The sequence below is a fragment of the Larus michahellis genome, chromosome 10 (assembly GCF_964199755.1).
Source record: "Larus michahellis chromosome 10, bLarMic1.1, whole genome shotgun sequence".
In the NCBI taxonomy this organism is placed as follows: Eukaryota; Metazoa; Chordata; class Aves; order Charadriiformes; family Laridae; genus Larus; species Larus michahellis.
In genome coordinates, this window is record NC_133905.1 from 18,675,196 (window position 1) to 18,700,744 (window position 25,549).

General features: G+C 54.6%; 1 protein-coding gene across 2 annotated transcripts in view; it reads right to left on the reverse strand.

Moving 5' to 3' along the window:
- The window catches only part of CACNA2D2 (calcium voltage-gated channel auxiliary subunit alpha2delta 2), a 225,481-nt gene that overhangs the window by 43,888 nt on the left and 156,044 nt on the right, over positions 1-25,549 (reverse strand). For both annotated transcript variants that reach the window (XM_074603248.1, XM_074603249.1), the window contains exon 4: positions 1,091-1,150. In XM_074603248.1, coding sequence (XP_074459349.1) covers positions 1,091-1,150 — 60 coding nt within the window. The remainder of the gene's footprint in view (positions 1-1,090; positions 1,151-25,549) is intronic.

Here is a 25,549-nt window from a genome sequence, read left to right on the forward strand (position 1 = left end):
TGCTAAGGAAGGGAAGGCCCCTGCAAACTCAGCCTTTCCTGGTGCCTATGGGACACAGCTCCTGGGGGGACGAGAACTGGCCACGAGCATCCGCCCCATGCCGGCCATGTGGCGAGCAAAAGCCAAGCAGCTCAACACCTTGCCTTCTCTTCTGCTCCTCCTGCCTCTTCCTCTCCACATCAAACCCTGGTGACCATCACCATCGGCAGGAGGGTCTGCACGACGGGATGTGGCTCCATGTCCTCATCTCCTCTCCTCCCCAAGCGGATCGTGGTTGCAGACAGAGAAACACCCCCCAAAACGCACCAGCGAGGCCCAGCAGCGGGGCTGTCCCTGGGCTGTCCCCCCAGCGACGGCAGGGGGTTCCCCGGGGCTGGGCAGGATCCAGCCCGACCTGGAGGAAGGTGTTGGGTGGGTCAGGAGTATTTTTTATTGTAGACTCCGTTTGCACTGGAAGGAAAACAATCTTTCCTTCCTTTTGTATTATCATTATAATTTGAGAGCATTTCCAGGCAGAATCCTTCAGGTTCCCGCTGAGTGCCATCACCGCCAGAATTACAAAGTCAAATGCAATCATTAAACCCGCATTTTCCCTCTCCTGGCCCAGATTGCTCCTTCCCCCAGAAACAGCTCCCACCGCCACTGCTGGCAGCTGCCAGGGACGTGCCGGCGTGTGACCATGGCCGCTGCCATCACCCCTCGCGAGACCCCGCTCAGCACCAAACCCGCTGGGGGTGAGGGTCTCCCCACACCCTCAGTGTTTAACCACCGGCTTGACCTTCACCTCCTGCCTTCTCCTTACAGCGTGCGCTGGAAACAAGCTCAAAATAGCTTCATTTGCTCTCGTTAGCGCTGGCAGCTGGCGGTGCTGGGGCTGCCTGCGTGCCGAGGAGACGGCATGGCTAGTGGTGGCTCACGAGGGAGCCAAGAACAGGGCAAGGAGGGAAGGAAGAGCTGAGGGATGGGAGCTGGGATGGGATGAGGAGCTGATTCCTGTGCCAGGAGTCATCCCAGAGGCTGGTGCCTCCACGGAGCCCAGCGTCCAGGAGGGAATGGGGTGGGAGCAGCTGGGACGCGCACAGAGCCTTACCCGGATGTTGTCCTGCCAGTGGTGAGCTTTCTGGAACTTCTCCGCCGCGTTGGCCAGTCTCTGCAAAGTAAGCAGGAGAGGAGAAGTGAGGCCGGGGAAAGCAAGAGGAGCCAGGCACGGTCCACATCGACCCAGGAGTGTGGATGCCACCCCAGCACCCGCCCTCCCTCCATTCCGGGGATCCCCCAGGACCCCAACACCTCTCTGCCACGCAAGGAGGCAAGCGTGTGGGCAGTGATGCCTGGAGAATGATGCCCCAGGCACGGACAGCCAGTGTTTCTCTGCCTGCTCCTGCCTTTCCTGAAGCAAGCTGGTGCCTCCAAAGGGATTGCTGCCACTTGAACTCAATCAGGGCTGAGCCATCACAGCATGGTGGCTGCTGGTGTTACCAGTGGAGCTGGGCGGGCTCTCGTTTGCACCACAGGGCAAGGGTTGAATCCAGATGCCTGTGTCCATGGCCCCCAGCTCTCTGTGGGGCAGGGCAGACCCCTGAAAACAAAAAACCCTTTGAAATGCCCCAGCGCTGGGGCCCAGAGGTGTGCAGCTCTGCCCACGCTGATGAACCTCTCCAGGTGCCTATGCCCTCCTTCACCCGTCGCTGGCCCAGGGCCATCGGCTTGGTAGCACAGAGCCCATCTGCAGCACACCAGTGCTCCCAGGGAGCCGGGGAGCAGGAGAGGAACCATCTGGGAGAGGCAGCAGCTCTGCCCGGCTGAGCTGCCTGCCCAAGGCTCACCCACAGCTGGGGCAAGCACAACCTTGCCCCCCAGCCATGAGGCCTCAAAGGAGACCCAAGCATCCTCATCCTGACGGCTCCAGAGGCAGCAGGCAGTTCGGGCAGGCTGCTGCTTGGCTGGGGTAGAACCAGGGCTCGCCAGGAGCAGCGTGAGGTGACGCTCAGCACCGGGGCGGCCTCGCTGGGCTCGGGCTGAGCCATGAGAGGCCTCGCCAGCATGGAGAGTGCATCAGGGCAGGGCTGGAGAGCAGGAAGCCCCTGGGGTACTGGCAGTTGCTGAGAAGAAGCTGCAATCCAGCCTTTAATGGCTCCAAAGGGGACAGACAGCAGCCTCGTGGCACCTGGCTCAGCCAACCCGCTCCCCACTGGCCGCTGGCTTTACAAGGCTCCCGGGGAATACACACTGCAGAGGTCTCAGCTCCAGGGTTGAGTGGCTAATTTGTACAGGGTTAATTAGCCATGAGGCTCGTGAGGTTGTCACAGCCCAGGAAGGCTCCCTAGCGAGTTAGTGGGAGACGCATGAAGGATGTGCCTAACAGCAGGTGCTGCTGCATCGCCTGCTCCTCGGTTCCCTGCATCCCGCAGCAGGATGGGATGGGACACACTCTGCTCCACGCTCTGCTCCACGCAAGCGATGCCAGCAACCGGAGTGCGGGCAGGGAGGGGAGCCCCAGTCACCGCCAGCCCCCCAAATCAGCTAGGAGGAGGAGAAAGGGGCACCAAAATCAGGGTGACAGCCTGGGCCAAGCAGCAACCCCAGATCACAGCCTGGGGAGCATCACACAGACACAAGACTCCCGAGGTTATTGCATGCCCGACTTTCATGCTGTGAACCACAAATCCCAGAATAAACCAGCACTTCTTTGCTCAGCAGGGACCCGACATGCTGGTGAGAGTCCATCGGGGCGGCAGTGGAGTCCAGCTACGTCCCTGGGTATTTATTTCCCCAGGGCGTGGAGAGAGCCTGGAGATAACAGCACACACACACAAAACTATGGGGGTGGGCAGGAGCCCTGGCCACAGCCACACGTGCCACAGCTGCCAACCCTGCTGTCACCAGTTCCTCTGGCAGGGATGCAAAATGCCTCAGCCCTTCTAAGCAGATGCTCCGAGGGCAGGAAGCCCCGGGGCTTCATGGTGTCTCCTTCAGGTGCCCCCACTGCCTGCAGGAGAGTGGCAGCACCCGGCCCCGGCAGCACCCAGCCCCGGCAGCGTGGCAGGAGCAGGGTGACGACAGCGGGTGCTGTATTACCAGGAGCACAGCAAAGCCCAGGTACTCGAAAGTAAGGCAATGAGCGGTGAAAGACATCATAAATCTGGCCCTCCCCAGCCAGAGAACGCAGCTTGTTCTTATCAGATGCAGGGAAACGCGTATCCATCACCACATAATCTCAGCACACACTGGTCGAAACTTTCCCATTTAATCTTTTCTCTCTTTTTTTTTTTAATCTTGATTTCCAAATCAAAGTGCTTGCTTTCAACGGCCAGCATCCAAGGGCAAAGATCAGCTATCATGCTGAGCGCTGAAACAAAATACCTACAGCTCCAGTGGCAAAGAGAACGGGAGACAAACCATGGCTGGACAGAAAAGCCAAGTAACGTCAATTTTTGAGGCAGTTTTGTCGGGGGGGGACTCCCCTGCACAGCCACGGCCCTGTCACCCCCCAGCCGCCTAGAAAAGCTGTGGCCCAGTTCTGCACCTCAACCCCCCAGGCTTTTCTCCTCTGTTTATATATCGAGATGGTTGATTAAAGGCGAGCATTTATTCCGAGTTGCATTTAAGGCAGCAGTGATGAAATATGCATTTTTCTATACTTGATAAGAGCGTGTTTGTTTATTACGGGCCAGGGTAAGATTTATGGACATCTTTAACTATTCATCGCCCTGTGCCAAGTGCCTGGAGGGTTGCAAATGGTGCAGCGAGGGACAGCTACACCCAGGAACGACACTTCCACAGAAGATATTCTTCCTCTGGAAAACATCAATTCATCAAAGTCGATCCAGACACAACTTCGTTGCTTTTTTTTTTTAAAAAAAATATCCAGATGTTCTTGTTTGATAAATAGCACGTTGCGGGGACAGGGGAGCCCGCAGCAGGGTGGCACAGCCATAGCAGGGTGCTGTGCTGGCTCCTGGCTGCTGCCGGACACCTGTCCCAGAAGTGTCCCCGGAGCCTCCCAGCTGGTGCTTCTGCAGCATTTTCCTTGCTAAAGACATTTCGGTCCTGTGACCAAGACAGGGACTGGGAAGAGAGAGGGACCAAGCGGGCAGCCAGCCAGCCCTCCTCTGGCAGAGGGGATCCTCTGCCTGCCTCCGTCCCTGCTGGGGAACATGCCTGGAGCGATGCCATGTCGGGGGGCTCCCGTAGGACCAGCCCCATCCCATCCCTGACTGGTACTAAAGGGGAGTCCAGAGACAGGATGCTGGCATGACGAGGATGGGTGATCACTGGATTTGGCACCCTCCAAAACTGTGGCAACAGGGAGAGGATCCCCAAAAGCTATTTGGGACAGCTTTGCTCACATGCAGGACCCAGAGTTGCGTGTTAGGGCTGGGAAGGTGCTGCTGCCCCAGCAAACCTCCCCAACCGCATCTCCCTGGGGAAGGAGACGGGTCTGCCTGGAGCCACACACTGCTGCAGGACATTCCCATTAATGCCAAATGAGTTCATCATGAATAATGTTATCGTGATCAATACAGCTCAAGGATTATTTCTAATCCTTAATAATGATTAAACCATTATTTTTCAAGTGTTACAGATCAATCAGTCCATCTCGAGGTGCGCTGCGTGCAGGGACTGTGAGATGCCCGGGATGCAGGCGGCACAGCGGGGAGCCAGGCTAGGGTCCCCTGCCCTTACAGAGCAGCCACCAAAACCTCCTGGGGTCAACTGTGTGGTTCCAACAGCATGAAAAATTAGAGGAATTACCAAAAATAAAGCACGTGTCTGAAATACCTGCAAACTTCCAGCAGGTTCTGCTGCAGGCACTGCCCTGGCCGTGGCACTTTAAGGAGCGCGGTTCTTTCCCCAGAAGTCACCAAGGGCTAAGGACAGGAGATTTAGAGGCTGAAATCACCGAATTGAAATGACTCCGCAGGTCATAAAAGGCCAGCAGGAGATTTGCAAGGGATTGGAGATCCCGATGGCGGGGTCTGCGAGGGGGAAGGTGCTGAGCGGGCTTTATCGCTCCCTGGCCTCTTTCGTATTCCGCACGGCGCTCCTCTCCGCCTCGCTGCTCACCCGGGCAGATCCATCAGGAGCTCCCTGCTCGCGCTGGCTTGCCTGGGATTAAGGAGCCTCAGGGACTGCACGGACTCGGGATGGGCAGGTGGCACAAAAGGTGGCACGGCCGGTTGCGCACCCTCCCCCCCGAAAGCCACATGGGAAAGGAGAGGGGGGACGAGGTGGGTGACATTTGCTCTGCCTAGAGGGTGGCACATCCAAAGGCACAGCTGCTGTTTTCCCCCCGCTTTGCTCCAGGGCCTCATTTCTCATCCCCGATCACCCACAGCTCACCCACCCCACCCCAAGCATGGCTCACCCACACACTCGCCCACAGCAGCCCCTCTCGGGGGGCAGCCGGTCCGATGCCCCGAAGCTGCTGGGACTGTCCCTGCTGTCAGCATCCCCGCTGCTCGAGGGGACAGCACGCAGGGGGACTGTCCCCAACGTAGCAAGCACCCAAGGGTGCTGCCCACCTCCTCCTCATTGCCCCTTCTCCCCGTTCGCACCTGGGGCTCTCCTGCATTGCTCCAATAATTTTGCACAGTGGCTTTCCACGGGAAACCAGTCCAAGGCTTTGCTAAATCTCTCTTTGCAGCCCCCACATGGCAATAAGTATGTCCGGGCTGTTCCCACCTCAGCCAGATCAGTGGCTTTAACGTGGGAGGCAGCGGAGCAGAGACCAGAGCGGCACAGGGAGGCCAAAGGCCAAGGCTGGATTTATAAAACAGGATTACGGCAAACACCCCACGAGAGGAGACCGAGCAGCCCTGCATAACGGCAGCAACGCCATTCTTGCATCCCAAGCCTCCCCACGGAAATAAAGCACCCCACACCTGTGCCGACACTGCGGGATGCTCCTCGGGGAGCCTGGGATGGTGTCCCAGGGTTCTCCCAGCTATGTGTGTCCAGGGATATTTGCTCCAAGGGAGAGCAGCTCCTGCTAAGCCTTCATTTAACTGCCCTCCGTGTGGCTGTTATCACCCTCATCTTGGCGCCTTCCCCGACGGCGTGAAGTGTATTAACCTCCCGCACCCGAGCACGCAGCTGGAAGGAGAGATCTTTGCTGGAGATGAGAACAGCCCAATGCTCCTGGGCCGGAGAGGTCCACGCAGCATCTCACCATCCCAGCCTGTCTCCCAGAGCGAGAAAACACGGGTAAAAGGTTAAGACAAGAAGGTGACAAACAAACACACACGACAAAGCCAAGCAACGCAAGCCCCAGGGAGAAACACCCCCCCAGGAGCTGGTTTTGTAGCTCTTCCTCCTCCATGATGAAGGAACAAGGATGGCACAAGCCCTCTCCTTTGGCACCAACATCCCCCTCCATGGAAGAGGCACCCCGAAACCGTATCTGTCGCATCTGGAAAGGTGAAAGCCCATTCCCAGCTTTACAGACCTCCACCCTGGTCTGCCTGCGTGCAGCAGAGCAGAGGACACCTCTCACAGTCCCACCAGCTCTGGGGTGCCACCACCCCAGCTCTCCCTCTCATCCCCAGCCCATCCTCTCCCCCTTCACCGAACTCGCTGCATACCCCCCCCAAGCAAACCCTGACGGCACAGCGCGCACGCCAGCATCAAAAAATGATCAACCAGCGACAAAAGATGACAACCCCCTTATATACACATAGGGAATATAAATCTTGAATAAACACTGTAAAGCAGCGAAGCATCTCATCCTGTAATAATCTCCGAGACAGTTGATCCCAGGGCTCTTATTACCCCCGCAGCCGTCATCTGAAATCCAGTTGGCAGCGGGCTCAGCCACGGCTGAGTATTGATCAAGGAGGCAGCTTCAAACACGCTGCAGCGTTTTTCTTTCGGAGCACTAACGTGTTCATCAATAACTCCCTCGGCCGCGTGGAGGGAAAGGGGTGGCCGGAGCCCATCTCTCCTCCTCTCTCGCCCACATCCAGCCCGTCCCGAGGCACTGGCTGACAATGCTCTCCTGCCCGTGGGAGGGCAAATAGAGCCCCAATGAGGAGTAAAGAGCAGGTGGCAAATCCTCCAAGGGCTTCCAGACCCCAGTGTTGAACTGGTTGGTTACAAGCACAAACCTGGAGCCAAACCAGAGCCAGAGCCACTGCAGACACCACGCGGGGCAGTGGCACGGCCAGCACCCGGCTCTGGGAGCCTGGCACAAGCCCCAAAGCCACAACTTTCATCATTTTACTGACCACCTCAGTCACTCACGGCTCTGCAGAACAGCTGCGCGTGGCTCTTGTTCCCCTGTCAGCGTCTCTCTCTGCTCCTTCTCCTCCAGAGCCACAATTCTTGCTGGTAAGAAACACCATCACCAGTCCCGACAACCACAGGGACGGGAGGAGCGAAACACCCCCAGCAGAGGTACCTGTGTGTTTGCAGAGGGGGGAAGGAGTGATGGGAGAGCATTGCTGGCCAGGGGGGGTTTCTCCTACCCTGAAGTATCGCTCAGGTCGCCAGAACAGCTTAACTTCTTGCGAAAGGAAAAGCACCAAGGGCGAAAGGACAGTGCAGCTAACCAGGCATCCCGCGGCAGCCGAGCCTTGCTGGGCATCCTCTTCAGCTCTTCTCCCCTGGGAGAAAAGCCCCTCTCTGTTATCCTTCTCCTGGTGTTTCTGCCCTCCCTGAGGGCTGACATTCGCTTTCCAAAATCACAAGCAGGCTCTGCCCCAGCTCCCCATCGCCCTGGCTGTTCCCTGGGAGGGGAAAAGGAGGGCGGGGGGGGCCATGCCCTGTGCCCCCACAGGGACGCCTGTCCCTGGGGACCAGCAATAGCAAAGCCTCAGCTCAGCTGCTCAGAACCTCCCCGGCTCCTGTTTTCACCCACACAATGCCAAAAAACCACTGCCCCATCCCGCCTGGGGGAGGAAGGGTGAACACGAGGGTGCAGGAGCTGTCCCCACCTCCCCCAGCAGCGAGACAGGGACATGGGATGCAGGACGGACGGCCAGGGCTGGGCACAGGCAGGGCCAGGCAGGCCTGGGCTCTCTCAATGTCCCCTTCCCCTGCACGGAGCCAGCAGAGGGGGTTCAGCCACTCTGGCATCGCCGCTTCCCGCATCCTCCTGCCTTCCACCCTGGCTGTACGGCAGCAAAACCTGCTCCCGCGTTAGATGTGCCTTTAAATCACACTGCTAAATGCCATCGTGCTTAAGCCCTGCTGAAACGTGCTTCTGCCTGGCTTTGGGACACAGCCAAGCCAGGCACACTTGCCTCCTCCGTTCAGGACCTGAGAAAAAGCACTTTCCCCTGCCCCCTTTGCAGGCTATTTGCAGTCACGATACCTTTCTGCATCTTCTACAGTTGATGGAGAAGAAAGCAGGGTCCTCTGCTCCGAGATCCCCACATTCTGCCAGAGGAAGAGCCAAGCAGGAGGCTTCAGCTGCCCAGCCTGCTCTTGATGGAAGTCTCTACCACTTCCATAGTAGTCAGATCAGTTAAAGTCTAACTATTTAATTGCCTAGATGAAATTTTGTCTGGCAAGGAAGAAAGTCTCTCTTGGGATGAAGCTGGAATATTGATAGCTGCCTCCTGGGAGGGCTGGGGCATGTCAGCAGCATCCCAGAGGGGTGATGGATACAAACCACCCGACAAATGTGGCTCCAGTGCTGTTTGTTGGCTGCAGGTGGGACAGACGTGCCAGGGCTGTCCAGCTTCAGGGCTGCCCATCCCCATCTGAGCCCCCCGGTAATTGCAGCACCGCTGCCAGACGCACACACCGAAGCCAAAAGCCCACCAAGCACCACTCCCCGTGGCTCTTCCTATCAGCTGCTTTGGGGAGAGCAAACACCAGGGTCCTGCTGTGTGCTCGGTGGCACCGGCACGGCGGGGACGGCGTGGGCGAGCTGCTGGGCACAAACATGGCATCCCAGCACGGCGCAGCAGGTCTGCCGGAGGTCTGAGAGCTTGGGGACTCTCTCACCCATGGTTTTCATTAGCTGGGTGACGGGCAGCTCGTTTGCTGCACAATAAGGTTTCAGACGACCGGAAATAATTCAGGTCAAGATGCTACAAGGTCACAGCTGGGAAAACGTGATCGTGGGAGGTTCACCAAGCTGGGGAGGAGGACAGGGTGCTGGCCCCGGCTCCTTCCCTCTCCTTTCCCTGATGGCTCCGGCCGAGCAGTGGGCTTGGAGGGATGCAGCTCCTGCGAAGGGTTTCAGGAGACGGCACCTTACAGTACAAGGTCCCTGGGCGGCCTCAGCTTCTCTGGCATCGGGAGGGTCAGCAAACATGTTAGTTGTCATCTCAGCCCGCTGCTCCAGCCCCGTCTCCTCCCAATCCCTGACTCCAACAGCTCTCCCTAAACCACATTCAAATAATCTGCGGAGCTCCCGTTATGATCATCAAGTAGGACCTGTCACAGTTCAAAATCCATTACAATAGCCACGAGGCATTTCTGTGGCAATTATAAGAGATATTTTCACTTAAAAATCAATTTTACTTTGAGCTTGGGGGAATAGTTTTTTTTAAAAATAAAGGGAAAAAAAAAAGGAAGCGATACAGCTTGCCACTTGGGCAGGAGAAAGAGGAATTTGCCCAGTTGAGTCTCAGCAGCCAGAGTCTCCAAAGAGAAAAATAATCCTTCCTAATCCTTATCCTTCCTTATTTTGGAGAAAGAAGTCCCATGTTAAGATGAGAGAAAGTTCAAGGAGTAGCTCCCCTTCCCAGCCAGGGCTCTGCATGGTACCAACGCCAGAGAAGCTCCCATGAGATGCAGGAGGGCATCCCTGGGAACCCGAAGCGCAGACGGCCATCGTGCCTGCATCCCGGCGGTCCTCCGGCTCCCCGCTCCGCGGGGATGAGGCCTTTTGTGGCTTTGAAATCCTCCCCTTTAGCTCTTCGCCTTTCATTCAAGAGGAGGCTGTTAAAAAGTTTGCACTGGAAACCACTTACAATCGATTTATTTTAAGGCATCACCTCTTGCTGCGCTGTGATGTGTGAGATTTAAAAAGCACCTCGTTTATTATCTGCTGCCGCGTGGGGATTTCCATACAGCACATCACGCCGCAGAGAGAGCTCCCCTGTTATTAAGTTTTTATGGTAAGGCAGATTTTCAGTGCGCAGAAACCTCCCCAGAATGCACCAAAATGTTACCACCCCGCGCCCCCAGCAAACCCCAAGAGAAGCCCCCAAAATTTCCCAGCTTGAAACCCTCTGGAGACACCTGTGGTATCTTCCTTGTGTCTCCCAACGCCACCAGAAACATTCCTGCAGCCTGAGAGGGGTAGGTCACGCTGATCGGTAACTCCAGCTCCACTACCACCCAATAGAAATGTGACCGGAGTAGTTTAAATCGCCAGTTTAAAACACCAAAGAAAAGAAACTGCAATGCAAAAAAATCCCGCAAAGCGCTTTTTAGTTGTGTTTTGCTCTAAAAAAAAAGCACCATAGTTGGAACCAGCTTTGCTCAAACTTTCAGAAAAAATGGCAACCAAGCCCCAGCAGCTCCAGGTGCTGGAGGAAGTTTCAGGGAGGTGGAGGTGAGCGAGCTCGGCGGGTCACCAAACGTCTTTTCCCAAAGCGACGCTTGACAGTGACCCCAAAACCCATCCATTCACCCCCGGCTTTTCCACGGGGCAAGGGGCAGCCGCCCAGCTGCCAGCAGCAGATGAGTCTTCACCGCCCATTTCCATCCCTTTGGGACATCCACCTCCACCCTTTCTGCATTCTTGCCATCCTCTTCTGCCGTGGGGACAACACTGACAGCACCCAGGTGGAGTACTCAGCAGGGCCCACGGCTTTGCCAGCACCCGCGGCCAGCACCGCAGGCAGCCTGCCCCGGGAGCAAGAGAGGTGCTGCAGCAGAGGGGGAATGGCAAAACAAGGAGGAGGAGAGGAGACTGAGCAAAGAAATCACTATCAGAGGGGTGAATAGTGCCCTTGAAGACCTGAAAGTACAATGAAGGAAGCCTCCCAAGGAGGACACATGGCTTTGGATGGTGCAAACAGGAGTGGACAGAGCAGCAGGACTTGAGGCAGAGCCTCAGCGGGGGGCTGGGCGGCTTCTCGGGGCTTGCCCATCCCTGCGGTTTCAATATAATTATACAGAAAGACGGCCTGACAATCTATCAAGCAAATTCTATACTTCATTTTGAAAGTCCATTATTATGAATTTACACAATAGGAGTGTAAGCAAAATCTTCCGGAGTTTGACTTGGTGCCTGAGCAAGGGGACGAATGCGATGCTGGCATTGCCACCGCGCCGGGAAAACTCACACCCAGCAAACAGGGAAAACCACTAAACTGCTCAGGCAGGTAACACACTCAGGCCATTTCTCTGTCCTGGCCTTGTTTTTCCAGGGCAGTTATTCCCCTTTCCCGAGAGACGCAGGAGGGTCGGCTGAGTGGCCCTTTGGGCTGATGGGATCATTCACATTCTTCCCCAGCATCCAGGTTCAAGAAAGGATCATGCACCCCTTTTGAGATCAATGCTTGCTCACCCTCTCTTGGCCCTTCAGCCTCTTGGTCTTTGGCACAGCTCAAAGCTCAAGCTCTTCAGGCTTTGTCACCCTTTGGTGAGATGTCCCAATGTGCTTTCCCACTCCTCTGCCTCCTTGCTCAAAGCCCCAAATCCTCATGCAGTATTTCCCTTCAGCCACCACCCCTGCGTTGATGCTTATGGACCACACGACAAACCCAGGCTACTGGTCGACTGCTGTGCTGATGGAGCAGGACTGTTGTTTTGACCTCCATTCACCTATTCTCTCTTGTTTGGAGCCCAACCCCTTCCCTGGGATGCGGGATTTCTGTCTATGACGGCCTCCAGCTTGGTCCAGCATGGCTGGACAGCCTACAACCCTCCCTTGGGGTCTGTGTTTGTTGGGAGAAATCACTTCCAGCTCTGGTTTTTCCCATTTTATGGCAATGCTGGCCTGATCCCGCAGCTCCCCGAGGGCAGCATCACTGCTGGGGAACCTGCAACGCTCTTCCCTCCATCCTGCTCCAGGAGCACGTTTCGGCATCACCGTTAAACCCAAAACTCCAGGCAATTTGACACTTTGTTTTAAAGACCAAGGTGGGGGAGGAGAAGGCGCAGAAGAGCTCCCCTAAGGGGAAAGCCATCAACTGGAACAAGATTTCAACAACTACACGTTTCTTGACCTTTTCCACAGTCATATCTTTAATGTTTCACGGGCGGATTTGATAAAAAGAAAAAATTAATAAAATAGATTTCATTTTTAAAAAAAGGTCAGGACATGTGTTACAGGGAAAAACTCATTTAGGTCCCTACCCGCCTCCTCGTGGATGCCGAGGAGCCCTCCCCTGCCTCCCACCCGGGGCGCTCCAGCCCAGGCATCCATCTCCCTGCCTTGATTTTCATCACATTCGGGGTTTGATCTCTTCTGGACTTTTCCTTCCCCTGCCAGACGTGGAGTTGGGAACCATAAGCACTCAGAGATGCTGACAAAGGCTTGGGAGCCACGAACACCCGGTGGGATGTTGCACATCTCACCTGGAGAGGCAGACAGAGAGCTCAAACGTGGAGAAGATTCTTCTCCAGGCTCCGGCACAGCTCTTCCACCTACTGCTGCTCAGCCGGGGGCCCAAACTCCTCCCCAAATGTATGGGTAGATTTTGGGGCTGTTGCAATGCCCAACAACCTCCATCTGCACTCTCTTGCTCACCATGACGGCCATTCTCATGGCTCCTGCACCCACCCCATGGACACCACTCCTCGCCCCTGCCTGTGGACACCAATGTAAATCCCATCCGTTGCGTTCGCCAAGAGCAAGCAAAGCAAAATAAATCCCCCAAGCCAATTCCTGCTGATCAAGATGTTTTAAGAAAGAGATGTTATTTAATAGCAGCTCCTTCCCAACTGGCCCAGTGGCCTGTTCCCAGAGGCTCAGAAACAAAAGCAGCGCGGATGCCAGCTATGGACATTTGTATTATTAAGCCCGCTCAGCAATTAGAGCAGACTTCTGTATAACTTCTGCCTCTTTTCACCATTCCCTGATTTTTTTTTTTATTCACTAAGAACAAAATATAATTCATCAAAGTTTGCAAAAAAATATACGAATTACTGCGATAACATCATACTAAGTTATTAAGTGGTGACAATGGGGGACAATTACAGTATATAGTCCATTATATAGCACTGCCGTCGGGATGAATCAAAGTAAAACACATGGTGAATGGCGAGGAGCTTATTAAGAGGAACATTAGTGCGCCAGAACATAATACCTGCCATTCAGCTGGGGAGTTATCGCTGCACCGACGCCAGTGGGGACCGGGGAGGAAAGTTGTGGAAAGGGCTGGCAGCTTCCCTGCACAGTTCCAGGCACCAGCCCCATGCTGGGGACACTGCGGGTCACCCCTCAGCAGTTGAACAGGGAAAGAGGGCAAAACCTCAACCCTAGGTCACCATCACACAGCATCTCCCTCCAATTCTGCTTCTGGAAGGCCCCAGAGATTTTTGCAATGGCTCAGCCAAGCACCACTGGACAAGGAATTCCCCCAGCTCCCACCGGCACCCATGGGAGTATCCTCTCTGTGCTCACCAACACCCCAAAGGGCATCTCACCCCCACCTTTTGGGCGAGGGCTGCCCAAAATAGGTACACTCGTACCCATTGCTTCACTACCGTCAGCGAGGCTTTGCAGGTTTGAGGTTTTATTTTTTTATTTTGAGGTTTCCTCCTGCCCGAGCAGCGCCCGTCCCATGGCAGGGGGCAATAGCAAAGCCTTTTCGCCCCCGGTCCGCGTGGCAGCAGCTCACAGGCAGGATGCCACGCTGCGGCCATGGCAGCTCCGCAGCCCCCTGCCCTGCCTGCTCTCACGCTCTCACTAATATTTTATTTTTACTTTTCATTTTGAAACCTCAGCAGAAAATTCAGGAAAAGGCAGCCGGATGCAACAGCTTGGTGCGTGCCTGAAACCAGCACAAAAAAGGGGCAGTAACGGCGGTGCTGAGCAGCACCCAGCACTTCCCTGGTGCTGGAAAGCAGCCATGGCAGGCGGCAGGGCGCTGCTGGAGCCGTGCAGGCAGCAGAGGCAGCTGATGGGCAGTAGACAAGTCCCGTCCCAGCGCTCTGCCTGGCTCTGAATGGGTGACAGCTAACGCGAGGCAGCAAATGCCACCCCCCCAGCACAGGGTGCCTGGCTCGGACGGCACCGGGAACACCACCACAGCACCGCTGGAAGAGCTGAAGGATAACCCCTGGGCACAGCCTACATCACAAATGCACATCTTTTTGGAAGGCTTTGGGTGGGAGGAGCATAAAACCTGGCCCAGCGACCCCACCAGAGCGCGCCACATGGATAGCGGGGTCACCGCTCTGGCCGAAACATCCCCTGTGTGATGCTCGCTCTCGGTCGGCTGCTCAGTGTCGGATTCGGATGTCCCAGTCCCACACGCTGGCTTTAGGCACTTCCCAGGCTGCCTTTCGCCATCACCCCAGGCTGCCTCTTGCCTGCAGCAGGAGGCGAGGTGGGCCATGATGCTGGGACATGCGTGAACTAATCCATCTGGGAAGTTGCTATTTGCTGGGAAGGCAAGCCAAGGGAGAAAGCTGCGAGGCCACTCCCTGAGCACGGCAGCAAAACTCCTAGGTCTTGTTCTGCTCAAGGACTAACCCGCGGGAAGGGCTGGTTTTACACTTTTCCTCCCAGGCTCTGCAGCCGTCTTGAAGCCAACGCTCCTGGTTATAGTTTGGGTAGGTCTCGTCCCTTCCCTCTCTGCTGGCCTGAATTTCTTGCCAGCGGTGAAACCCTGCTCTCCTGTGCCGGAGCCAGCGCCGGGTTCCCTGCTGCTCCAGCAGCTCCAGCTCGCTCCTTCTAAGACGTTATTTTTACACTTCTCTTAAAATACAACGCTAAGAGAGGCTTCTTGACTATATTAACATTAGGAATCTAATCAGCAATCAGACAGCTCATAATTTTCTGATTAGCTCTGATTATACTCAATCTTTAGGAACGGGGGGAAAAAAAAAAAAAGAGGAAAGAGAAAGAAAAAAAAAGAAGGAAAAATATAAAAATATTCTCTGCTCGGTTTTCCCACCCCGGCTCCCTTGGCGAGGCACAGAGCCATGGCGGCAGCAGCTCTGCTGTCCCTGGCTAAGCAGGACAGTGCCACGGTGACCTGCTGAGCCAGCATTGCTCGATAACCCGCTGCCATCACGCTGCTGATCTTCATCCTTCCGGGCTTGGCTGGGATGTTGTCCCAGAAAGGGGCTGCTCAGGGAATGGAGCGGACATCAAGAGCGCCAGAGCTGCTGACAAACCCGGAGGAGTGCTGTGAGCTCTGCTCCTGGGCCTAACATCTCAGCTAATACGCTAAAAATCAGGGTAGAAGGATGCCAGGGAGGAAGGAGATGATGTGTGTGTATCCAGCTGGCTTCAGCCTGGAAGGAGGAGCCTCTCCAGGCGACGAGGAGGAGGAGAAAGCTGAAGAATGCTGCGAGATGAGGCCATGACCGCACACCGGTTTGGTAGGGGATGACGAGTGCTTCGTGGCAGTCCAGAGGGAAAGATCCCGAGGATTCAGGATCTGAGGATTGCCAGAAGCTGGGAGACAAATGAACAAACGGCCTGAAGACCCTAGGGCAGGAGCAGAGGGTGGCCCCCGGCAGGCAGATTTACCCGCAGACCAGGCAGCGGGAGCTGGGATGCCATCTCAGAGCAGGCTGTTCCTCTGTGCATCTCCAGCCTCCAATGACAGCAGCAGGGAGGCGTGAGGGGAATTTGAGACGCCTCAGGTCCCCAGCGCCACCTGGCCAGGGTGCCTGGGACACAGCTGGGCAGACAGCAGATGGTGGTGGGGGGTTTGGGGGAAGACATACCTGGCCTGCCTCCACCCATGTCAAGGGACCTCAGAGGACAACTCTCTTGCCAGGCTTTTGCAAAGGAGGAGAAGGGGATGCCCTCACAGCTACAGCCAGGAGGAAGGAAACTGAGGAACAAACCAAAAGAAGAAGAAGATATAAAGAAACGCCTCCAAGAGTTAATCAGTCGCTCACGCTCTGCGTAGGAGATTCACTCCTGACTGCAGCAAGTGATCAGCTGAGGCTGTGAAGCATGAGATTTAATTATTTGTATCATAGCCATGGCCTGCATAGCTACAAATGATATTAATGGTCATAAAATTGTCCAGCTGGCTCTTCAAAGCCGCTGCCACCCTGACTCACTGCCTTCCCGCGGCAGGGACTCGCTGCCTTGCAGGGACTGTTCGCACCACGGCACAACCGGTGGCAAACTCCATCCACCGAGCGTTGCAGCCAGCAGACGCCATCTGGAAGGGCCATTCCACCTCCACCCAGGGTCGCTGAGCACAGAGCGTGTGCTTCGTGTCTTGAAGACAGCCTGGATAACGAGAGATGCTCCGTCCCCGCCCTGGCTGGCCATGCCTTTGCATGGGCTTAGCTGAACCTCTGCAGAGCCTGGTGCCTGCTCGCAGGCTGGGCAGCTGCCTTGCTGGGGAAGAGAGGGCAGCCCCGGCTCCCTCCGAGCTGCTCCACGCTTGCCTTCACTCCAGGCTGTGTCTCAGGGCCACTGGCAGAGCTCCTCACCCTGGTCAAACCGAACCGGGTTAGCAAAGATCTAAGCTAAGCTATGAACCTGCCAGAAAATAGGATAGGATAGGATAGGACAGGACAGGACAGGACAGGATCACAGAATGGTTAGAGTTGGAAGGGTCCTTGAAGATCATCTAGTTCCAACCACCCTGCCCTGGGCAGGGACATCTTCCACTAGAAGGTGTCTTATTCTATAGAATAGAATAGAATAGAATAGAATAGAATAGAATAGAATAGAATAGAATAGAATAGAATAGAATAGAATAGAATAGAATAGAATAGAATAGAATAGTTTAGTTCAGGTGGAAGGGATCTACAACAATCATCTAGTCCAACTACAAGACTAAGCACACACCAGCCCAGTTTGAACCCAAACTAACAGCCCAGGCAGAATTCATCTGTAAAAGCAAACAGCCCAGGTCAGAGCAGAGTAGCCATGACACCGTGCCCCCAGCAGCCTGATGCCACTTCTCCTGTGAACCTCCTTGGGTGAGGTCCTCGGTCACTTTTACACCAACTTCAAAGAAAACACCTTGAAATCCCCACTTGAACTAAACCGTGCTGAAGGAAAAGGCGCAAACACCCCAGGGCTTGGCCATCCCAACCCTCTTCACTGCAGCATCCCAAGTGGGCAGCGGGGTCGTCCCATCTCCTTCCAGCCCAGCAAAGCTGCGTTTGCAGGTCAGACCCAGGAGAAGGTTGTGTTGCTGCTGGAGATACCAAGATCGACCCCTTTCACATGCTGGGGCTCGAGCCCTGCTGCTGCCATCTCCCATAGCAGACGCAGCGCTCGGCACCCACCCCCACCTAACGAGGTTCTCTTATTAAACTATCTCAGTGCACGCACAAAAGCCCGCCTGCGTTTGCACAGTCGAGGTCTCCCTGTGCTGGGAAAGTCTCCTCCTCACACTCCAACTCTGCGATCGCAGCCGCAGAACCCTCTTTTGTAAAGCGGCGCCGGAGCTGTAATTAGTTTGAGGTGACCTCTAGGAAAAAAAAAAAAAAAAAAGTTCAAGTTTAAAAAGAAAATCTCTCTGGTTAATGCTATGCAAATTGCCAGCGAGGCAATCAGGCAGACTTTTAAACACTGGCCCCCGTCGGAAGGGCTCACAAGACAGCCTTATTGTCTCACTATCAATTTGCATCTCATTACCCACAATGCGCCACTGGTTGGAGGTAACCTTTTGGGGAACACGCTGCCGCGGCGGGAGCCTGGGGACAATGTGGTTACTCCTGTTTACGAGGGTCTCATGTGGCCTGGCACCCAAAATGCGATGGTTGAGAGGCCAGGTCACAGCCAGCCCTGCCTGCCAGCACCGCGAACTTGCGTCACTTGGACCTGGCATCTTCTGCCACCTCCTCTCAGGACCCTGCCTGCACTGGCTGTCCCACGGCACTTGCACATCACAGGTTCTTCCCACCAGGCTCCCGGGCTCCTGTGGTCCCCAGAGGCTGCATGGCAGCACCATACCTCTGCCCAGCTATTCAAGTTCAAGACATTTCTGAGAGTCTTTGCACGCTTTTTCACATCTCTGCCAACCCTCGCCACCTTGGGAGATGGTACTAAAATAGCATTTTTCTATAGGAAGGAAATCTGCCACATCCTTGTCCTCAGCCTGCTCCTCCTTCTCCAGCCCCCCAAGCCCCTGCAGCAGTCCCCCACACCAGGTGCCTCCACCCTCTTCTCCATCCCCACCAATGTGGGGTCAGGAACCCAAGCGCTCAGCCACCATCTCACCTACATGGACCACTGACCCCCGACCGAGCTGCCCTCGACATGCTGCCAGGCCCCATCCTGTGTTACTCAGCTGCACCCCACTGCCATGTACAGCAAGGACCTTCTGGTCCCCAGGGCAGGCGCCAGCTATGTGACTTTGTGCACCCTTCATAACGTCATTCATCCATGGGGACGCTACCTCCAGGATGCTCACCCGCTCTCCACCACCTCTGCCTTGCTCCAGTCCCTCCATGGTCAGGCCAGGGATGGGACGGTCAAAGCGGTGATGGAGGACGAGTGAAGCAGCAGAGCTTTTCCGCTTGCCTTTGTGGGGACCCCCGTGACGCCCGGCTCCCTGGCATCCCACTGCCGCATCCGCGTTGCTAAGCGCTGGCAGGGCCCTCTGCCAATGTGCCGGTGCCACCTCCGCCACCCAGGCCAGAGGTGCCAAGGCAACAAAGGGACTTTTAATAGGCGAGAGAGCACCACTGCGAGGAAGAAAACCCGACCGTTTAAAACCCTCCTGAATAATGGCGCTGCTTCCCCGCTGCTCAAATCAGCTGCAGCACTTTGTTATTACGATAACTAAATACAGAAGATTTTAACAGCTGGAAATGCGGCAACAATATTTAAAAGAGTTTTTTAAATTGTTGGTATTTTATTCAATAATGGTAATGGGCTTTTTTATTATTATTATTTTTTCTTCTTTTAAAGGCACAAGATTCCCTACGCTGTTGTTTTTGCACGGTGCCGGTCAGGCTGCGAAGCCGGCTCTCGCCTGGCGATGGCAGGGAACAACACGGAGACACTTAATAACTCCAAGAGACAGGGCTGCTCGCGGGGGCCGTCAGCGGCAGGGAAATCACAGCCTGCTACTCCGACAGCCCCTCTCAGCCCCGCATCTCCCTGGCCGGGCTCTGAAGGTGCAAAACCCCAAAGTTGAAGCCCCAAGGTGTTGCACGGCAGCAGCAGGAACCAGGCAGGAATAAGGGCAGCAGCCCTGGCCGGAGGTGCCAGCTCCACACCCGCCAAAGCCAGGGGGAGGACTGGAGGTGGCTGCAGTGGTCGTCAGCTCGTGGCCTCCCATACCAGAGTCCTTTCACCCACGGAACAAAGGAAAATTCTCGGTTATCTCCAGTACTGCGTGATAAGGGCCACGAAGATGATCAGAGGGCTGGAGCAGCTCTCCTATGAGGACAGGCCGAGAGAGTTGGGGTTGTTCAGTTTGGAGAAGAGAAGGCTCCGGGGAGACCTTAGAGCCCCTTCCAGTCCCTGAAGGGGGCCTACAGGAAAGCTGGGGAGGGGCTGTTTGCAAGGGCATGCAGCGATAGGACGAGGGACGATGGTTTTAAACTAGAACAGGGCGGGTTTAGATCAGACATTAGGAAGAAGTTCTTAACACTGAGGGTGGTGAGACACTGGAACAGGTTCCCAGAGAGGTGGTGGAGGCCTCATCCCTTGAGACATTCAAGGCCAGGCTTGATGAGGCTCTGAGCAACCTGATCTAGTTGAAGATGTCCCTGCTGACTGCAGGGGGGTTGGACTAGATGACCTTTAGAGGTCCCTTCTCAACCCAACACTTTCTATGATTCTACAACAGCTGGGAAGCATCTCCAATTCAGAGGAACTGCAGTGCTGGAAATGTGCTGGAATCAAAAGAGACCTCCAGAGCCAGGGCGTGAGGCTGAAGTGCTCCGGCATCACCTGCCCACACAGATGTGCAGCCAGCGATCGCCCCGCTCTGGGTTTTTGAAGCGTGGGTGAGCACAGACCTTGCTGGCGCTCAGGCTGTGGTGGTGGATTTTATGAACTGTCTGGATGAGACCTGGTGAGTCAGCGGTGGCAGGTGGGACACACAGCTCCCAATGTCCCCACAAAGGATGGGACCCTCTCTCCTCCCTCCCAGTCCTGCAGAGTGCTTGGTCCGAGGGTGGCTCATCCTACAACGGATCCATGAATCTTGCAAAATGCACCATAATCCATTTGTAGGGTACCAACGAGTAATTAAGAGAATCCTACCAGTGTCAGTGTAAATAAGAAGGGACATTTTACGACACAGTATTTTGAGTCGTGGGTTGGCTTTTTTTTCACATTGCGCTGTGCCAATTCATGAGATGCAGTTGGCAGTGGCTCTCCCAGCCATCACTGAATCGCACCGGCGTCCAGCCCTGCCACCGAACATCCCCACGCGGCTTCCAGTGCCCACAACACCAAGCCCAGGCAGAAGAGCTGCCCACTAACGTGACATCTGGGAACACGCCTTGTGCCAAGGCTCTTGTTGCTCTGGGACTCACACCCTGGAGCCGGCGGCTGATGGGGATGCCTTGGAGAGCCCAGGCAACAAATCTGCTGTGGCTCCTCTGCGAGCCGAACCAGACCGTCACTCATGGCAGTGGCAGGCACTGCTCCGGAGAGGAACATCCCACGAGGTCCTGGGAGCAGCATGGGATGGAGACAAGGCTCCCAAGTGCCCCTTTTCTGGCTCTGCTCTTGCTTTAAAAATTATTGACCCTCCCAGCACACCCAGCCCCACTTGTGCCCTCACCCACGCAGCTACAGCACGGTTGTGGCTACACTTTGTCCCTGCATCCTCCAGCACCCGGGGGACAGCACAAGCAGACGAGTGGTCTGAGAGTCAACCACCAGCTCCGGGTCCTCCAACAGCCATCTGTACCCCAGACCCCAGAGCTGAAGCCTCCCAGCAGAGGGACAGTCCCCTGCCCCATCCAAGACCCCTTACCTGGAAGCTATTAGAAGCACCACGGGGTTCATTGCTGCAGTGCTCGGTGCTGTTGTAGAGGTCCATTTGCCCCACCAGCACTTAAATAAATAAACCAGGGTTTGGAAACGCCAGCAAAACCAAGGCAAGGAGAGCAGACCTTTCTGATGCCCTGGTTTTGGAGACACCAGCCCACTGGCTCCGGGTGCATCCCAGCTGCGGCAGTGATCCCTGGCCAGCTGTGTTCAAGGCAACGTTACCTGGCGTTTATTTGGGTGGGACAGGACGCCCAGGGACCATGGGGAGGGGACAGAGAGATGAAATCGGAAGGAGCTGGGGGACAAAAGAAGGGGCTGGGTGGGAGCAGGAGCAATGGCAGAGGGAAGCAGGGAGGAGGAGCGGGAGCTGCCGGGGAGGACAGCTATTCCGATGCTTCATTCGGAGGCTTTGGTGACCTTCACCCTGACGCCTATTTAATGTCATCCTATTCAGCAAGTGTCCCCATGATCTGGTAATTATCTTTTACTTACAAAAGAGCATCTCTGTGTCACAAATGCTCCCCTCTCCGGCTCTGCCACAGATCAATATCTCCTCAAGGCTTTCACTATTGTTTGGGGAATGGAATTGATTTCTCTGAGGAGCCAGGGGAGGAAAAATATATAAATAAGTGCTGCGAGATGTGTCCCTGCTGAAGGCTGAGCTGGGCAATTGGCAACGCAAAACAAAAGCATACGGATCCCACCTGACCATTGCAGGTATCGCGTCCTATTGCTGTCCCTGCTGAACTGGCGGCAGGGGATGCTCAGTTTCTTATAATTCCGTGCACAAGCATCTGAAATGCTGGAGCCAGAAGAAATCCCTAGCTCAAGATACCACCAGCTTTCAAAGATTTTACAGCAGGACAAGAAGCGTGGAGGTGCTGATTCAACACTGTCCGTAAGGATGCGTGCATGCCCCACTTTAAGGTGGAAGCACGTGCTTGAGCAGTTGCTGCTACGACCCTGGTGGGCCCTAGAGAGGAGCCTTGGAGACAGCCTTGGCTTAGACGGCAGCACCTTGGTGTGACCATGTCGTGGTTTGGGCCGGACTGGCCACGGAAACAAATGAGAGATGCTCTCTGAGCTCTCTCCCTTCAGAAAAGGGAGAGCATCTCCCTTCAGGGAGAGGAGGGAGAGAGAGAAAGAGACTTATGAGTTTAGAAAAAGAGACTAAACTAATGAAAATATTAATAAGAAAATAATGAAATAGATACAATATATACAAATCTGCGACAAGCTCCCAGGATGACGATCGTATCACCAGCGGGCACTGGGGAAGACCCAGACTGGACTCTGCGACAGATGGGAATTGGACTCCAGATCTGGATTCAGGAATGCACGGATTGGGATCAAAGGCAGAGGAACAGACAGAGTCCTGCTCAGATGCTGGCCATTGAAGAAAGAGGCTGACCCCTTGATCGCTCAGCTTTATACTGAGCATGGGACAGATGGGATGGAGTACCCCATTGGTCAGTTTGGGGTCCCCTGTCCTGTCCCCTCCTCCCTGCAGGGGTGACCCCTCTACGCTTTTCCATTTCGGACCCTCCAATGGGGCAAATAACAAAGTGAGCTGACCTTGGCTGTTACAGCAATAAGTATAAGCAAGAACCTCTCTGCATACCATTCCTTGGCATAAATTAGAAACAACCAGGTCTTATCTCTCTGGGACCGAACAGTGTCTGGACAATACGCTGTGAATTTCAGAGAGTTCAATTAGTTAGAAGAGGCTTAGCTGCAAAGTAAAATTACTGAACAGAAAGTTGGTTCTGTTTTACCTCCAACCAGGCCAGAGCAGCACAGCAACAACACTGAAATCCAGAGCAATGCAAGAGCCACCAAACCACGCCGCGGCCGGGCTGTGACCGCAGCAAGCACAAGCTAACTCCGGCAGCCAACCGTACACCCTTCGTGCCCCTCTCACCTGGCTAGAAGGTGACCTTCAAAATCATGAGATACAGGATAAATACAATATTTGAGTCTGGGTTGCTAAACCTTTGGGATCAGTGAGCTGAGCCCCGCCAAGAGCTTCACTCAGCTCCTGCCACCGGGGGCTTCAGAGCAATGGGGAACGGTGTGGGGCAGAGGCAAAACCGCTCCCCCGGCACACTCTGCGCAACAGCAGACGGGAACTGCAGCAAAGGGGATGAAGACAGGGGAAGACACCAAAGGGTTTAAAAATTATGCAGGTGTGCAGAAGGAGGAGGGGTTCATTACTGCCTTCTCCCCAGCAACAGCAAACTTGTATGTGTTTGAAGGCTTTTATCAGGTTTTACCTCTGTCTTCTCCAGAAAGAAACAAACCTCGTCTTGTAACATCTGCAAACGAATGCCGGGGTTACGGCACCTTGTTCATACCAGGGGCTATGAGATCGGCACTTCTCTTCCCTTCAAACACCTTGGCAGGGTGAAGCCAGACTGAGCCTGCAGTCTAGTAGAACCACGGCCATCCATTTCAACCTTTCCCATCATGTCCTAATTTTTTGTTGTTCAAGTGGGAGGAAAGAGGAAAAAAAGAAGACTACAGGGGAGGGTGTAGACTGTACGTGAAAAAACCTGTGGCAAAGCTTTTCTTCCAAAGACCTCTGAAAGTGCTGAGCCTCCTGAAAAAGCAAACGAGTCTCAAAGCTCACTCTTCTGTGCAACACATCTCAGTTGAGTCGGGTCAGTCTGGGGAAGGAGAAACGAAAGAGGATGGGAAAGAGCAAGAGGTGAAGGAGAAGGATGTCTTCCAATGCACCGGCACCAAAATGCTGGCTGTAGGACGGAATACCAGAGCGCCCTAAGTGGGAATACATATGCAGTGAGAAGGCGGCAATCGTTTACAGAGGGGAAAAACAGCCGGTGGGACTAGATCCTCACGCAAGAAGCTTGGAAGGAGTCAGCTCATTCAGGGAGTTCAACAGCACGTCGACAGATGAAATTCAGGGCAAGAACATCCAAGGTACAGCTTTTGGGGAACAACAATTAGGACTCGTCGCGCATGCTGATGCAGCTCCAAATTAACCCCAACCATTCGAGGAAGAGATGGTGGCACTCTAGAGCACAAACATCTCCGTACAAGTGATGGTCTAAAGATGCTAGTTTGTGGTCAGAAACGAGCGGTAAATAAAACTGTCGTATTAGCTAGCAGGTCTATAAATCAGTGGGTCCCTCATCTGTGACACCGTGCGTGGTTCTGCTGCGCCCAGCTCGGGGGAAAAGGCCGATGTGGCGCAGGGAAGAGCCACGCCGCTGCCAGGAGCACAGGAGGAACCCGGGCAGCGGCAGACTGAAAACATTCAGGGGATTTGATTCACTTACAGGAAGAAATGAATTTCAATGGACACAGAGGTATAAACCCCCGCAGAAGAAAGAAGGTATATCTGAGCAAGACTACTTAAACGTTCAGATCCGACGATGAGAAACACAAGTCCCTGTGGAACTCAATGCCTCGAGACGCTGGGGACGCGATACTTTTTTTAAGGAACAAAAATCAGATTAATCATAGTATCATCGGTTATGGTAGCCGAGATCAAAGTACAGGGGAATATAAGTGCTATCACTCAAGGATTTATACCTCCCAAGTAACTTCTTAGGATTAGAAAGAAATTTCAATAATCTGCCAGCTAAGTATGCATTGCGAGAGTAATAATCCTTCTCTCCCAACATCTGCTAGCAGCTACTAATGGAGATAGTAATAAGCTAGGTGGATCATAAACCTGACCTGATCTGATTGCTACCTTATAAACTGGAACACGTGGGTATTATTATTTCTCCTGGGGTAACCTGTCGTCAACCAGGACCGCGCTGAGGCAGAAGCCGCAGGAGCAGAGCGCCGAGACGCTTTCTCCTGGAGCTCACCACCAGCGGGAAGGCGAACCCCTCAGCAGCGAACCTATTGATTTTTATAGAATTTGCTGTAAACATCTCTAGTCACTTCCTGAAATGGAGCATTTCCCCAGCAGACAATGTACGTACAAAGCGACAGGAGGAGGAACACTCAACGGCGTGCAGTTTCTCTGTGGTAGGTCTATGGTTTGAGCTGGGGCTTGACGTGGCGTCAAACCCAGGCAAGCAGAATTAGCTCGTGCCTTGGACAAACTGAACCTCGTCATCGCTCTCGCTGGCTTCCCCTTTGTGTCTCTGCTTTTTTTGAAATGTGTGGCGCGCTCAATGGAAGGTGACCCGTTTGCCATTTAAGATTGAATGTGGGGATACGAGAAGATGCTGCCCACTCCCCCCCTCGCTCAACACGCAATGTTACTCCAGTGGGCTGGGATGCCTTTAAGGTGGGACATGGGATGGAGCACACTGCCTATGTCCCAATGGCTCCAAACACCATTAGGGAGGGCTGGCCAGAGAGAAAAGGTATGGAAATAACCACGAGAAGAAACAACATGCACGAAGGGAGGAAGCAGAGGGAGAGGAGAGTCATAACACCAAGGCATCCACTAGAACTGATTTCCCCCAAAAAACTCCGACTGAAAGGTTAGCTCCGGTATTAGAGCTGCGTGAAAAATGTCAAGAGTTTTTCAGAGAAAAGCGAGTAACA